General features: G+C 44.4%; 2 protein-coding genes across 7 annotated transcripts in view; one reads left to right on the plus strand and one right to left on the minus strand.

The window, feature by feature from the left end:
• LOC105566964 (solute carrier family 2, facilitated glucose transporter member 1-like) overlaps window positions 1-7,198 on the plus strand; it is a 10,452-nt gene extending 3,254 nt beyond the window's left edge. The window contains exons 2-9 of one of the 3 annotated variants that reach the window (XM_012021427.1): window positions 473-797; window positions 3,436-3,506; window positions 4,156-4,287; window positions 4,365-4,638; window positions 4,812-5,102; window positions 5,212-5,618; window positions 6,050-6,321; window positions 6,407-7,198. In XM_012021427.1, the coding sequence (XP_011876817.1) occupies window positions 473-797; window positions 3,436-3,506; window positions 4,156-4,287; window positions 4,365-4,638; window positions 4,812-5,102; window positions 5,212-5,618; window positions 6,050-6,321; window positions 6,407-6,506 (1,872 nt within the window). In that variant the 3' untranslated portion in view covers window positions 6,507-7,198. Of the gene's footprint in view, window positions 1-472; window positions 798-3,004; window positions 3,208-3,435; window positions 3,507-4,155; window positions 4,288-4,364; window positions 4,639-4,811; window positions 5,103-5,211; window positions 5,619-6,049; window positions 6,322-6,406 lie in introns of those variants that run through there. The other 2 variants (XM_012021429.1, XM_012021428.1) reach the window with 2 other exon arrangements.
• On the minus strand, window positions 7,054-12,577 carry LOC105566963 (solute carrier family 25 member 35-like). 4 transcript variants are annotated; one of them, XM_012021426.1, is made up of 6 exons: window positions 11,616-12,577; window positions 10,860-10,936; window positions 9,593-9,974; window positions 8,548-8,766; window positions 8,137-8,251; window positions 7,054-7,401 (listed from the first exon to the last, which is right to left on the minus strand). In XM_012021426.1, coding segments are annotated over exons 2-6 (921 nt in total). In that variant the 5' UTR covers window positions 10,862-10,936; window positions 11,616-12,577; the 3' UTR covers window positions 7,054-7,198. The 4 variants fall into 4 exon arrangements, with proteins under 4 accessions (XP_011876816.1, XP_011876813.1, XP_011876814.1 ...); XM_012021423.1 differs by lacking the exon at window positions 10,860-10,936 and having other exon boundaries at window positions 12,136-12,577; XM_012021424.1 differs by lacking the exon at window positions 10,860-10,936.
• Window positions 12,578-12,583: the final 6 nt, after the last annotated feature.

A 12,583-nucleotide genomic window follows, 5' to 3' on the forward strand; every position in this document is an offset into this window, starting at 1 on the left:
GGCCTTAATACAGACTGAAATTCACGGTTGGACAATGTGCGTTTTGCGTACGCGTATTTTAGCGAAACTCAGAACCCGGTTTTCACCAGCGTTGTTTAATTAAAATCTTAGATTAATTCATCCTTTGTCTCTTTCTAAAGGGACAGTTAGAAAGAGACAAGGATGAATTAAACTAAGATCAAAGTTAAACGACGTTGGTGACCAACAGGTCGTCCAAGAGTGGTGAAAAAAAAATCTGCGACGAGGTTGCATTAATTTACGCTCGCGCTTTGAAGAAAGTGTCCCGTAACGGAGACTCTCTTCCGGAACGATCGTTGAATCTTCTGGATTACGTGACGGTTTCGAAAAAATAATTTTTCCGACCGCACGCACTTCGCTGGCATCGATTTAAAAAATGTGCGAACGTAACTGTATCTTATTTTATTAAATTTCCAAATATCTCAACACTTGCGAGATTTGATCTACTTTGTAGATTTCACGGGGCGAGTCTTCTGTGTTCTATACGCGCGCGCCTATCTCGTGTCTACGTGTGGACGTTGCCTCCGCACGTTGCCCAAATCAAACGGGACTACAGCACTGGCTGTCCGATCGCTATCGTCAGCCAGTGTACGTACGCGGCCGTGACAACGTCGGTGCAGGCCGAAAGGCGAGGAAAGAACCGCAGTGGCGCTTATTGTTAGTCGGACCGCAGTCCACGTCGACGGCGGTTGATACTGTGCACGCTCGGGAGTCTCTTCGCGACCGCAGCGAAACCTGGACGCGTCGGACGATGAAAGGCACGATTGACGAGAATCAAGGTACGCCCCGAGGTGGGAAATAAGAAATACGAAATGCGAACGTGGCAAGGAGTCGACTGGAGTCGCCTGGAGAACCGGAATTCGAAAGATTCTCCGGGGACTCCACATTCTGGACTGTTACTGAGGTCGCGTAAAATACCAGATGTTTTATCGACCGACAATAACAATTTACAACGTTAATAATTATTGTTGTTACGTGCGTACCGTTTAACTCACTTATTTTTGTTTTAACAATCCTTGTGGTTTGTACCAAAGCTTATAAAGTTTCTCTTACTGGGATCGAGAGCAAATTCTATCTAGTTTCTATTGTGCATATTGTTAGAATGAACTGTCATTGCTCGTGACGATGCAGTAGGATAAGGTGACACCAAATGCGAATCAAAACTTTGGTGAGTCGGTAATAAGCGACATTTTGAAGTAACTCGCTTAAATTTTGCTCGTTTACTTTGTGCTATATTGTCGATATTGTAAAAGGCATCGACGTGTTCTTACGTCGCTTATTAGCAACTTATCAAATTTTTGATCCGCATTTAGTATCTGGGGGGTCAATTCTGTATCTTACACTATAGTGAAAATGCTAAAAGCGAGTAGCTTTGTCCCTTTTTTTTACCCTCAGGGGGTCAATTCTGTACCTTGCAACATAGTGAAAAATACTGAAAGTGAGCGACTTGTCTCTTTTTTACGGGGACAGTTAGAAAGAGATAAGGCTACTCATTTTTAGCATTTTCACTAGAGTGTAAGACACAGAATTGACCACCTGATCCCAATTTGATCACCTTACCCTATCAATAACAGAATGACGCAGCGGCCAGAATTTGAACATATCAATTACGTTGCGAGAATCAAATCCGACGGATGGCTTTATTAAAACCAAAATGGAAAATATCAATTGGAAATAATGTCATTGGCCACGGGCGATAAACACGTGCATTTCGTCATCGTACGGCCAGTTCCGTTGCTATTTTTAGGTGGACTGGTTCAAGGTTCGACACCGCGTATGTCGTGTTATTAAATAACATGGGGCTGCGATTCTGACGGTTAAAACTTCAGCTGAAAAAAAAGAAATAAAGCTAAACATTCACTTAAAGAAGAAGAAAATATAAATTTTGGACGTATGTAGATCTTTTATTGTTACAACGAGACAGGTCTAGATATTCAGGATTCTAAAAGTGTAGAAGCAGAGGTATGCGAAGAGTTTAAAAGATGTGTAATTAAGGTGCGATGTAACTAAGTAGCTGTAAACTTCGATATTTATTACGTAACGTTCGCATTTATTTGCATTTGAACGTTTGTTACGAATCGACAGTAATTCCATAGTTTCGCGAGTCACGCCTCGTTGGAACACACCGACGGTACACACTTGCGTAACCGCGCGAAAGTACAACGTACAAGGTGTCCGGGAAAGCAAGACTGGCTTTAAAGAATATTAAATACACTTTTTTATTAACTTCTATTAAACTTCATTAATTATAATAAGCTTCTTTCCCATCGAGCTCTCTGCGTTTTCATAGCGAACAGATATACGATTAGAATTGGAGAGAAAAAATGCAGAGAGTAACGAGAGAATGTGGGGAAGAAAGTAAATTTTTATTTAGAAAAACGCTCCGCAGGTTTCTTCAGAGAACAAACGTGTAACTCGAAACCCGGGAAAATTTTTACACCTCAGCCACGTATGCCCAAAAATTATATTTTCTTCTTCTTTATATGAACGTTTATCCTTATTTTTCTTCTTTTTCTTCAGCTGAAGTTTTAACCGTCAGAATCGCAGCCCCGTGTTATTTAATATTTATTTTTTGGCAAGTCTTGGTCTAGCTGCACCTTAACTTTATCTCTCGTATTTTTCTCTCTTGTGCCTCGGAAAAAATGAAACTCACAACACAGTAATTCAAGAAAATTATTCTTAAATAATCTTAAGCATATGTTTTTCTTGATTGAATTATATAAAATCCAGCGAGAAATGACTCGCCGATCGATGTCAAAACGATGTCGAATCATTTCTCACCGGGTTGGCTTAAAAGGGCCCGAAGTTACCCAGAGAACATGCACGTTTAAGGCCCGGTCTACAATGAGTCGTTAGTCGTTAGTCAGAAGTCGCAACTATATGTTGATCCTTTTTCTTTCTGGGTGGAAGAAAAAGGACCGACTTATAGTTCCGACTTCTGACTAACGACTAACAACTCATTGTAGACCGGGCGTAAAAGACATGCGTGTTCTCTGGGTAAGGTCAGACAGAGTTTGAATATAGACTCGAACTGTAAGATTACCACCCCTAACGAACGGGAGGGTTGAACGGCGGCGCGACGCTGCCAACCCCAACCTGACCCGACGTACGTCGCGACGGCGAACGTCTCTGTCCACTGCGGTCATCGTCGGTGATGTCCGCGACACGTGTCGCGCGGCATGACAATAGGTAAAAGCCTCACCTTTGCCCCCCTATCCTTTTCTGACCAAGAACGTCTTCCATGCACGTTCAGGCGCGGGTCCTCTCGACGGAAACGGAAAAGGGAGGAAAATGAAACGAACGAATCTGGGGGATGCAGCACTGTCCACCCTTCAGTTTTGCACACCCAACGCATTTGATCGCGCGACCTTGAACGCGGAGGGACGTGCACTGCAATCCTTTTCCTTGTGCTTGCAGAGACCGACGTGTCCGCGCTGTGCATCGATGTATCCAGGGTGAAATCGCTGGCCAGCGAATCACGGAAGTCCGTAAGTTCGCCCTCCTTATCGTAGTTTGGTGTAACGTTTAAATATTTTGACGCGGCCAAGATTACCTCCCGGTCCTTACTTGAAGTCCTTTCATTGTTCCATTATACGTTAGTTGCCCTTTAACCCTTTGCGGTCCGAATTGTTTATCGCAAATGAGCAAGGATCAGATGTCTCATTCGGCTCTAAGGCTGATATTATATTTGTCGTGCGACAAACTTTTCAAGCGACTCGAGAACTTTTCTATTCTGCGGCCAACGCACTTAAAAATTTTGTCGTACGACAAATGTAATATCAATCTAATGGCAAACATTCTTATTACCTAGAGAACTGCTCATTATCTCGCACTAATTCGAATACATGAAATGTTACGCGAAGCTTTAATTTAGCAAACACCAAAGTAATAGTTACATAACATCAATATAAATGTAATATAACAAGCGTGTGATATTAACGTTACATACTGTTACTTTAGTGTTTGCTGAAAAGAATCAGAAAGATTCACTTTTCGTCTCTTCCCGTTTCCTTTAGAAAGAGACAAGGAGTGAATTAAGCTAAAGTTAAAGTTAAGCGACGTCGGTGCACCCGGGCCTAAGAGAAACTCTTCTCGCGACGTGACATAATTGCTGACCCGTGTAATTTCTTTTTCTAGGAATGTAACAATGTACACGATACCGATCCCGGTGGATGGACCCCGTTGCTGGTGCTGGGGGGTGCCATTTGCTGCCTGGGGTCAGCATTACCAGCAGGATATAACATAGGCGTCATGAACAATCCTGCTCATGTTCGTAGTAGACCAATATGCAATTCCCTCGAGCGCGAGTGTTATCTCACGCTATCTGACGTATGTTCGGCTTACAGCTTATGCAATCGTTCTGCAACGATAGTGTCAGGGAAAGATATAACGTACAGTTGTCCAGCTATGAGCTTCAGATACTCTGGTCCACCATAGTATCGGTCTTTCTTGTCGGAGGTGTGACTGGATCCTTAATCGCTAGCTGGCTGAGCGACAGATTCGGGCGGAAAGGCGCGCTGAGCGTTGGAAATGTTTGCGGGATCCTGGGAGCCGTTCTGTTCCTCCTTGTGCGAACCGTTAACTCGATCGAGCTTTTCCTGATCGGCCGAGTGATCGTCGGTGAGTCGAGGAATCGTCAAGATTCAACCGTTTACCCGTCCTAACTGGACGTTTAATCGACGCGAAAGCACACGGCAGGCGTAATTTTAGCCGAAGACAATTGTATGGGCCTTCATTTCTTCAATTTGGTTTTTTCAATCCGCGTGATGTATAACGTTTCGAAATATTCGCAGGACTTTCCGGCGGCCTAGCGACTGCTCTGCTCCCGATGTACATGACAGAAATAGCGCCTTTAAAATTGAGAGGTGCCGTCGGGGTCTTGTGTCAATTGGGCATCACCTGCGGCGTGCTGCTGGGCCAGATCGCCGGGCTCAACACTGTCCTGGGCACTCCAGAATCCTGGCACATAATGCTAGCATCTTTCTTACCGCTGTGCGTCATTGCATTGGTACTGACCATCGCTTTGCCAGAGAGTCCGAAGTATCTATACATAACTAGAAGAGAACAGGGAAAGGCTCTTAAAGGTGCGTACAGATTTTACGAACGATCATCCGAGCGTTCTTTTCATCGTCCGACAATCTGCATCTCGGAACGTGTAATTGCTCTTGCATTTCGAATTCCGATTCTTTTTAGAACTCAGTCGTTTGCGCAACATGGACATAATGCTCCTGCAGAACGAGATCGCTAGCCTGCGAGAGGAACTAGCGATGAGATCGACAAGCGACACGTGGAACATTAAGCGTGTGTTGAGAGACCCGGCCGTGAGACTGCCTCTCTTCTTAGTGTGCCTCATGCAATTCGGTCAGCAACTCTCTGGCATTAACGCGGTTTTTTACTACTCGAACACGATATTTCTCGGGGCCGGCCTGGGAATTACCGGTGCTCAATACGCGACTCTAGCCACCGGTGTCGCAAACATCGGGATGGCAGTTATCTCCGTGCCGATAATGTCGTTATTCAGCAGAAGAAAAGTACTGTTCCTGAGCTGTTACTTATGCGTAGGGTGCCTTATCGTCCTATGCATCTCCATCGCGCTAATCGTAAGCGAACAATTTTAATAGCGTTGTAAAAATAGAACATTTTTACAAGTTTATTAATACTTCAGTAAGATACGTAGACGGATGTTTTAAAATAATCCGAGGCGAAAATCTAGGTCGTATAAGTCATCATTAAATACGACATACGCTCAATTTCGTTGTTGTTTTCTGCTTTTCAATGCTCTGCGTCATATTCTCAATGCCCCAAATTATAATCAGCTCATGAGTTGCGGTATCATCAACGTGCCCCAAAGTCGTATTTCTTCAAAAAGCAGCTGTTGGAGCACTGGCTCTTTTTAATATATTTAAATGCTACAAGTATATATATACTACGCTTATCCGAGCGTTTGTAACAGAGATTTTCGCCTCGGGAAATGTCTTGATAACATGTGTGTACAAGTTTTCGCGAGACCAAGCAATACGTCTCTTTGCAGCACACAGCCTCGTTCATGCCATGGCTCTGCACCATCGCGGTGCTGGCGTACGTTACATTTTACGGCATCGGTCTCGGTCCAATACCGTTCTTCATCGGCTCCGAGCTCTTCGACGTCGGTCCGAGACCAGCCGCTATGTCATTAGGTAGTGTGTTCAATTGGGGAGGGAACTTCATCGTCGGGATGGTATTCCCCTCGTTACAGGCTGCGATCGGCCCGTACGTCTTCCTGATCTTCGCCGGGAGCACCCTGTTCTTGGTGCAGATCAATCAGTACGTAGTACAGCTTCATTGTTATTCCGCGTCAGCACGATATTCTGTTCGCAGCGTGGTGTAAAACTGTTGGTACTTGTTACAGAATCTATTTGCCTGAAACGCGAGGTCGCAGCACGACGGATATAGCGGCAGCCATGACACAAGGTTTTAAATCAAGACCGAATGCAATTCCCGCCGCGTAGGCCAAACGCTTGTTAAGTCTAAGAGTCTGTTTTTTTTTATACCTGAACTGGCTGCATTAAAACCCTCTACATTAGGAGAGAGATAAACTCTGAACTAGTGCAGCCGGTAAATATTTACCGTGCAGCCAGTTCAGGCTGTAAAGAACAGACCCTAGGTACTTTTGCCTCCTCATAGAGGAAGCTTCGTTTTTTGTATGGATTTTTAATGAAATCAAATCGTTGCCACACTCGTACGCGAGTGACATTTCGCGCGTTGCTCACAACGCGATTTCACGCGATCGCGCGGAGAAATTTGTTAAAAAAAAGAAAAGAAAAGATTTCTCCCGATACGCAAGTAATTTATTCGAGCGAGTGCACTATGTGAATTTTTTATATACTATTTGTATACAGTTTATCGCGTAAACATCGGAAACAATGACGTAAGAATGGTATCTCGTACACGCGAGTGAAGCGCGCGCGGCGGCTAAGATTTTTACATTTATACAGTATCTTAATGTAACGTCCGTAATTCTAAAGTTTATATTCTTAAGGAGCGACCACTGCCAATACGTATTAACGTATCTTACGTATCAATTTATTCCGAATAGAATTGCAATACTTAATGTTCAACGTTCTTGAAAAAAAATCTTACAAAATTTTCGCTGCGCATACACATATACCTAGAGTAAATATTAATATAATTGCAACTAGCGTCAATCGGCTTGTGTTCTAAAATTTCTGTATAGTAGATCTAGCTGCTCGTAAAACACCAAGCACAGAACCGTATGCGGCGCTATCCTCATCCACGTTGGGAACGTCCCTTTGTACAGGCCGGTCAGACCTTCGGTGCGGGATATCTTGATCAGCCCGTCCATGAGTCCCTTGTACATGGCACCTTTCCCGGTCGCGTCGGTCCCTACGTTTGCATACATACGTTCAAAATGCATTTAGTGCTAGGCTGGCGAATCTCAAAAGCAGCAATAAGCGCATAAAAATCGCCTCCCAGTGAGAAATGATTTGTCGATCGATGTCGAATCGACATCGACACCTTCAAATTAATGTCGACTCGACATCAATTGACGAGTCATATCTCGCTGGGTTTCCTCATAAAATTCGCGACGCTATTGAACGATTCGGCGCTAAGAGCGATACGCCGATACCTACATTTCCGAACGTTTTCTCCAATCCAGCGTTTCACGTCACCCTCGAGAAATCTTGTGACGAATCTTTTACGCAAGGCATATATATTTATAGTCACGCGCGTTAGGCTCGTATTTATAGTCGCGCATACACCGCATTGTATTTATAGTTCGCGTATGCCAAGTTAATGTATTATCGCGAGATGAGTCCTAAGCGGAGCGAACGCGACAGGAAGTGATATTTTATCGGATAAGAATGTTGTACACCTTGCCGAGCGAATTCGCTCTTCGACCAAGCTGCTTTACACGAGCTGCTTCAATTTTGCCCAGCGAGAAATGACTCGTCGATCGATGGCGAAACGATGTTGAATCGACACCGTTTCGACGAATCATTTCTCACTGGGTGTGCAAATGCCGTTCATTGTTGCAAGTTGTTAATGACACGAACACAATCGTGGCCTTCGGTAAATCGCGCGTTTGACGCGGTAGACTCTACCGCGCAGTATACTTACGTTGATTGTACAGCCGCGTGGCCAGGACGTCGAACGGCTGCATAGTGACGGCTACGCAGCTACCTCCGATCACGGAGGCCAGGAAGGTCTGCAGTATCGGGCGATCTGGAAATATCTGAAAGAAATTAAAAACGCTCCGTTGCGCCGTACCGTCGAGTGACCCCCGAGTCTCGCACTGAGGTCCACCGGATCGCCGATCGTGCGCCTTTCGTGCACCCCGATTCAGGAGGAATCTAAAGTGCCGTTGAGATCATTCTATATTTTTGAAGTCGCCGCACGCGTGATCGGCATTCCTCTGGTTGCTCGCCAAATTCCTTTGGAAACCGCCCGGCCGGCCTCGACGAGCGGAGGAAATTCGAGACCTCAGTGCGAGGAGGAAGGTGTCTGGAGACAAGACGCGGTTTTATTTACATTTAATGAGCGCAGCCAGTCCGACGCTAGTCCGAAGGTGGTCAGCTGCGTCGCCGAGCCAACGAATACGCGCGGACTGTTGGCGTTCCAGCCTCGATATAGAGCCGTGACGCCACCCTCCATCCACAACGACTTGAAGGCGCCCCACGATCCCGCGTGATTGTGCTGGTAGCCCACGGCGATGGATTTCGCGGATTGCGCCTGCAGCTGCGTCTTTACCTGGAATAAAGTGTGATGCGATCAGATTATGAGGTCCACGCGTGGCTCGCGCCAAGTGTAGCGCCGGCATTCTTATTACCTACATTTCTAAGCGAAGATATTTTGCATCTTGTACCTTTATTAAATCTACTTTTGACTAGAGACATTTGTACATGTTCACTTGCGAGCGGCCGTACTGTTTAACGTAATCGTTTCTTGTGTCAGTCTATTCGTAACTTTGCTCAAAGCTTCGCAAACGATCCGTGGAATGTTCTATGAATTTCTCTCAAACGGACAGATGTCAAACGATGAAGATCTTTGAGGTCCTCATTATTGTAACGGGTGGAGCATACGTACGTGTAATTTTATACGAATCAAAGAGAAGGAATAGACGAATAGAAAATCAATTTAGGGCGTAAGGGCCTGAGCAGAATGGCTGTCTTGTACTCTTAAGACAATGTTCTATGTTTTAAATCGTTGTCTTAAAGTAACGCACAATAACTGTCTTGTTACTTAATAGTACAAGACCGCTAGAGTCCCTATAATCAAAGTCTGGTCAACTGGCCAACGGTCTCTAATCAAATACAGCATATGTGTCATGTAGAGTGAGAGGAAGCACATTTCTTTCTCTCTCGCATCATTTTGCCAAAACTGGCCTGTCGGCCAGACTCTGAGTGACCCTAAAGACAGCCGTTCTGCTCAGGCCCTTATAGTCTCGATGAATGGCCCGGCGAGAAATGACTGGTTGATCGACGTCGAAACCTAAGTTAAATCGACGTTAATTTGACGTCGATCAACGAGTCTCGCTGGGGAAAAGAGGCTCGGAGACGGTCGAGTGGACGATTACCAGGTACAACGGACTGCCGAGGACGGCGCCGACGCAGCCGGCCGTGCCGGACACCAGAGCGGTCCGCAGGACATCGGTGTTGCCGTACTTGTCGACGATCAGCTCGTATCTCTGGGCGGACTTGTACGCGCCCAGGCGAATGCCGTTGAGCACCACCTGGAAGGCGAGGGCGGGCACCAGTCCGGCCTGCAGGGCCAGCACGCCCTCGTGCTTGCCTATGAGGTACGCGGCGTGCAGGGTGTTCTTGTAGATCTTCGTGTACGAGCCCCGCGCCTCCAGTTCACCCTGCAACTGCAGCCGCACCTTCACCACGTCCACGGGATTGGTGAAGAAGCCGGCGCCTACCGCCGCCAAGGCGCCGATAGCGAACTCCACGCCTGGCCTGGGGAAAATAGACGTCGAAGAGTTAGAGAGAGAGCAGAGAATTAAATGATCAGTGATGACTGAGTCGCGTTAGAGCAAGAAGGGATAGAGGAAAGTCTTCTATTATGAGATAGGATCCTGATATGTGATAGCGGAGTTATCACTAAATCAATAGGCATCATCTGTTGGTTCCATCATGAACTTATTGCTCTTGGAGTGAAATCTTCTGTTTAGTGGAAAATTGATTGTTAAATCGTGTAATCGTTGCGAAAAGAGAATTATCATTGAAAACCTACTATCTCATAATAGAGGACTTTCCTCTATATATGTGACGGTATCATATATTCGTGGTCGAAGAAACTATTTTTGTAAACATAACGTGAATTTTTCCAATGGGTTTTGTGTTAGAACAAGGATCCATTATTGAATTAATTTCGGTCAAAACGTTACGTCTCTTCTTTCTGTTCTCGCTGATAGAATTGCTGGACACATGGGAAGAAAATGACCTTGTTTCTTTTCCTTATCTAAAATCACATGTTTCCTTTCACTGATAAACTATCAGACACACTAAAAAGATTAGCTTGTTTCATTATCTGAATCTACGAATGTTGAAGACATTACTTGTCGATACAAAAGAAAAAGAAGGGAAAATAAATCCCTCAATCTAATATTTTCTACTTTAATTTTATTTTACTGTTACGTAAATAGTACAATGTTCTTTTTTTTGCGTTTATAAATAAGTAGTCGTCATGTGCAACGGTAAGACTCGCATCAAAAGTATTAAGCTGATGAGAAGTTGTTAAAAAATTGGTTTTCCTATTTCACATGAATTATATATAAATTATATGTAATGCTTAAAAAATATTTTACGAAAAATATATATTAAAAAAGATAAAAAACTTAAATTTAATATATTTCCCCGTCTTCCATCCTTCACTCTTATATCCTCTATTCCTTCGAATTGTGATTTCACGTCAGAGTCTTAAAAATTTTATTGTTTAATATATTTCATATATGGAGAACGTATTAAATAAGAATCTTCAAGTTGAGAAATTCTTAATATATTCTCAAACAGCACGGAGATTCCAAAAGGAGTTCTTTTCGAATATCCGAATTATAAAATAAAATTCTCTTAGCAACCTATTTTAAAAGCATTCTTAAGAGTTTAAAACTAATTCGCTACTATGTCGTCAATTCTGAGTTCTTCTCCGAATACGAAAGGATTTCTTTGTATTCAGAAAAAAGGTTCAATCAACTTCTTTCTACTTTATTATAAAAAGTCAGAAGGTATATTTCTAGGAAATCTTTTGTCAAGTGCCGGAAAGGAATTCCTGTGAGTTCATTTTGAGCGCATTACGCCAGGAATTTATAAAAAGTGAATGCTTTTGAGCTTATAATCATCTGTGTTACTCGAGTTCTTTTTAACGAAAAGTTGATTAGTTCGTAGTGAGAATATTTCCACGGAGCGAGTCGCTATCGATTACTCTTCATCGATTCATATCCCTAACGACATTCGAAAAGAATTTACTAAGGATATCCTAATATTGGAGCAATGCCTGTGTGTATCTTATACTTTGCGATATCCCCCAAATATTCTCAAAATCTCTACGTGCTGTTAGGCTTGTTTAGTAAGTTGATTTCGATTATCAATTTTACAAACTGAAATACGAATTCCTTTTGATTCACCATATCACTCGCGCCCCCGGAAGTTATCGGGCATTAAACGCACTATACAGGGTGTCCCAGGCTTAGAGAGTCACTTTTCGTCGACTTTCGAAACTTTGGACAGTCTATTAATAAGAAAGGGAAGACCATCGCGCGTCCGCCCGTCCTCAGACTTATCAAACCGAGTTCCGAGAGGCTCGGGCGCTTTCATTCGATTCCAGTTTGAATCGGAGCCCGGCGCTACAGGAATCCTCTTTAATCTCTCATTGGGAGAACGTGAGCCCCAACGCAAGCGTCGATCGCGGAAAGAAAAGTGACTCTTAAGTAACACCTCGCACTTCACGTAGCCGCGTCGAAGTGACTGGCCGGTTGATTGTTACATAACACTCGCTGCATCACGCGCCGGTGAAGCAGCGCACCGGGAGAGATTCGGTCAAGAATAGTCGATGATCGAGGACGGACGTGCGCGACGGCCCGACGCGATGAATGAGAAGCCCCGCACAGCCAATGCTCACGTTTTCTCGACGACCGCGCTCATCTCTCGTGCGGGAGGAGACGGGGCGAGAGGGCCGATTTTTTTTTCAAGTCCACGTTGAATCCCACCTGGGAGCAAACGCCAAAGCGGTTTACATCGAACGCAGCGCCGGCGTCGAGTGCGTCTTACGTATATACGTGTACATGTAGCAATCTTGACGTATGTTAACATCACATCCCCTGCGTCAATGGCATTTACACGCGCGATAACCATATTTAGTTATCGGACTATGTTACGTGGCGTATAGTTTTTATCTCGCATTTACGGGCCTGTTCTGTGAACGTTAACGACGTCGTTACGTGCTTTGCGCAGTTTTTCTTTTCGCAATAAATTTCAAACAAAAATTATCCCGACACCTCCAACATCCTGTTACGGCCCTTCAGTCCTTTGTTCCTTCGAATTTGTGTTTATCACACGTGAGCCTCGTG

This window comes from Vollenhovia emeryi, unplaced genomic scaffold, assembly GCF_000949405.1.
Source record: "Vollenhovia emeryi isolate VEMERY1.0 unplaced genomic scaffold, V.emery_V1.0 DF939141.1, whole genome shotgun sequence".
In the NCBI taxonomy this organism is placed as follows: Eukaryota; Metazoa; Arthropoda; class Insecta; order Hymenoptera; family Formicidae; genus Vollenhovia; species Vollenhovia emeryi.

Excerpts from the sequence above, each read along its gene's own strand:
- LOC105566963 (XM_012021423.1), bottom strand. The coding sequence starts at position 12,368 with ATGGTTATCGCGCGTGTAAATGCCATTGACGCAGGGGATGTGATGTTA. Across the intron at positions 9,975-12,135 it reads AGCGCGGTCGTCGAGAAAAC|GCCAGGCGTGGAGTTCGCTA; the intron begins GTGAGCATTGGC and ends TATTTTCCCCAG. Across the intron at positions 7,402-8,136 it reads CACGCGGCTGTACAATCAAC|GGACCGACGCGACCGGGAAA; the intron begins GTAAGTATACTG and ends ATGCAAACGTAG.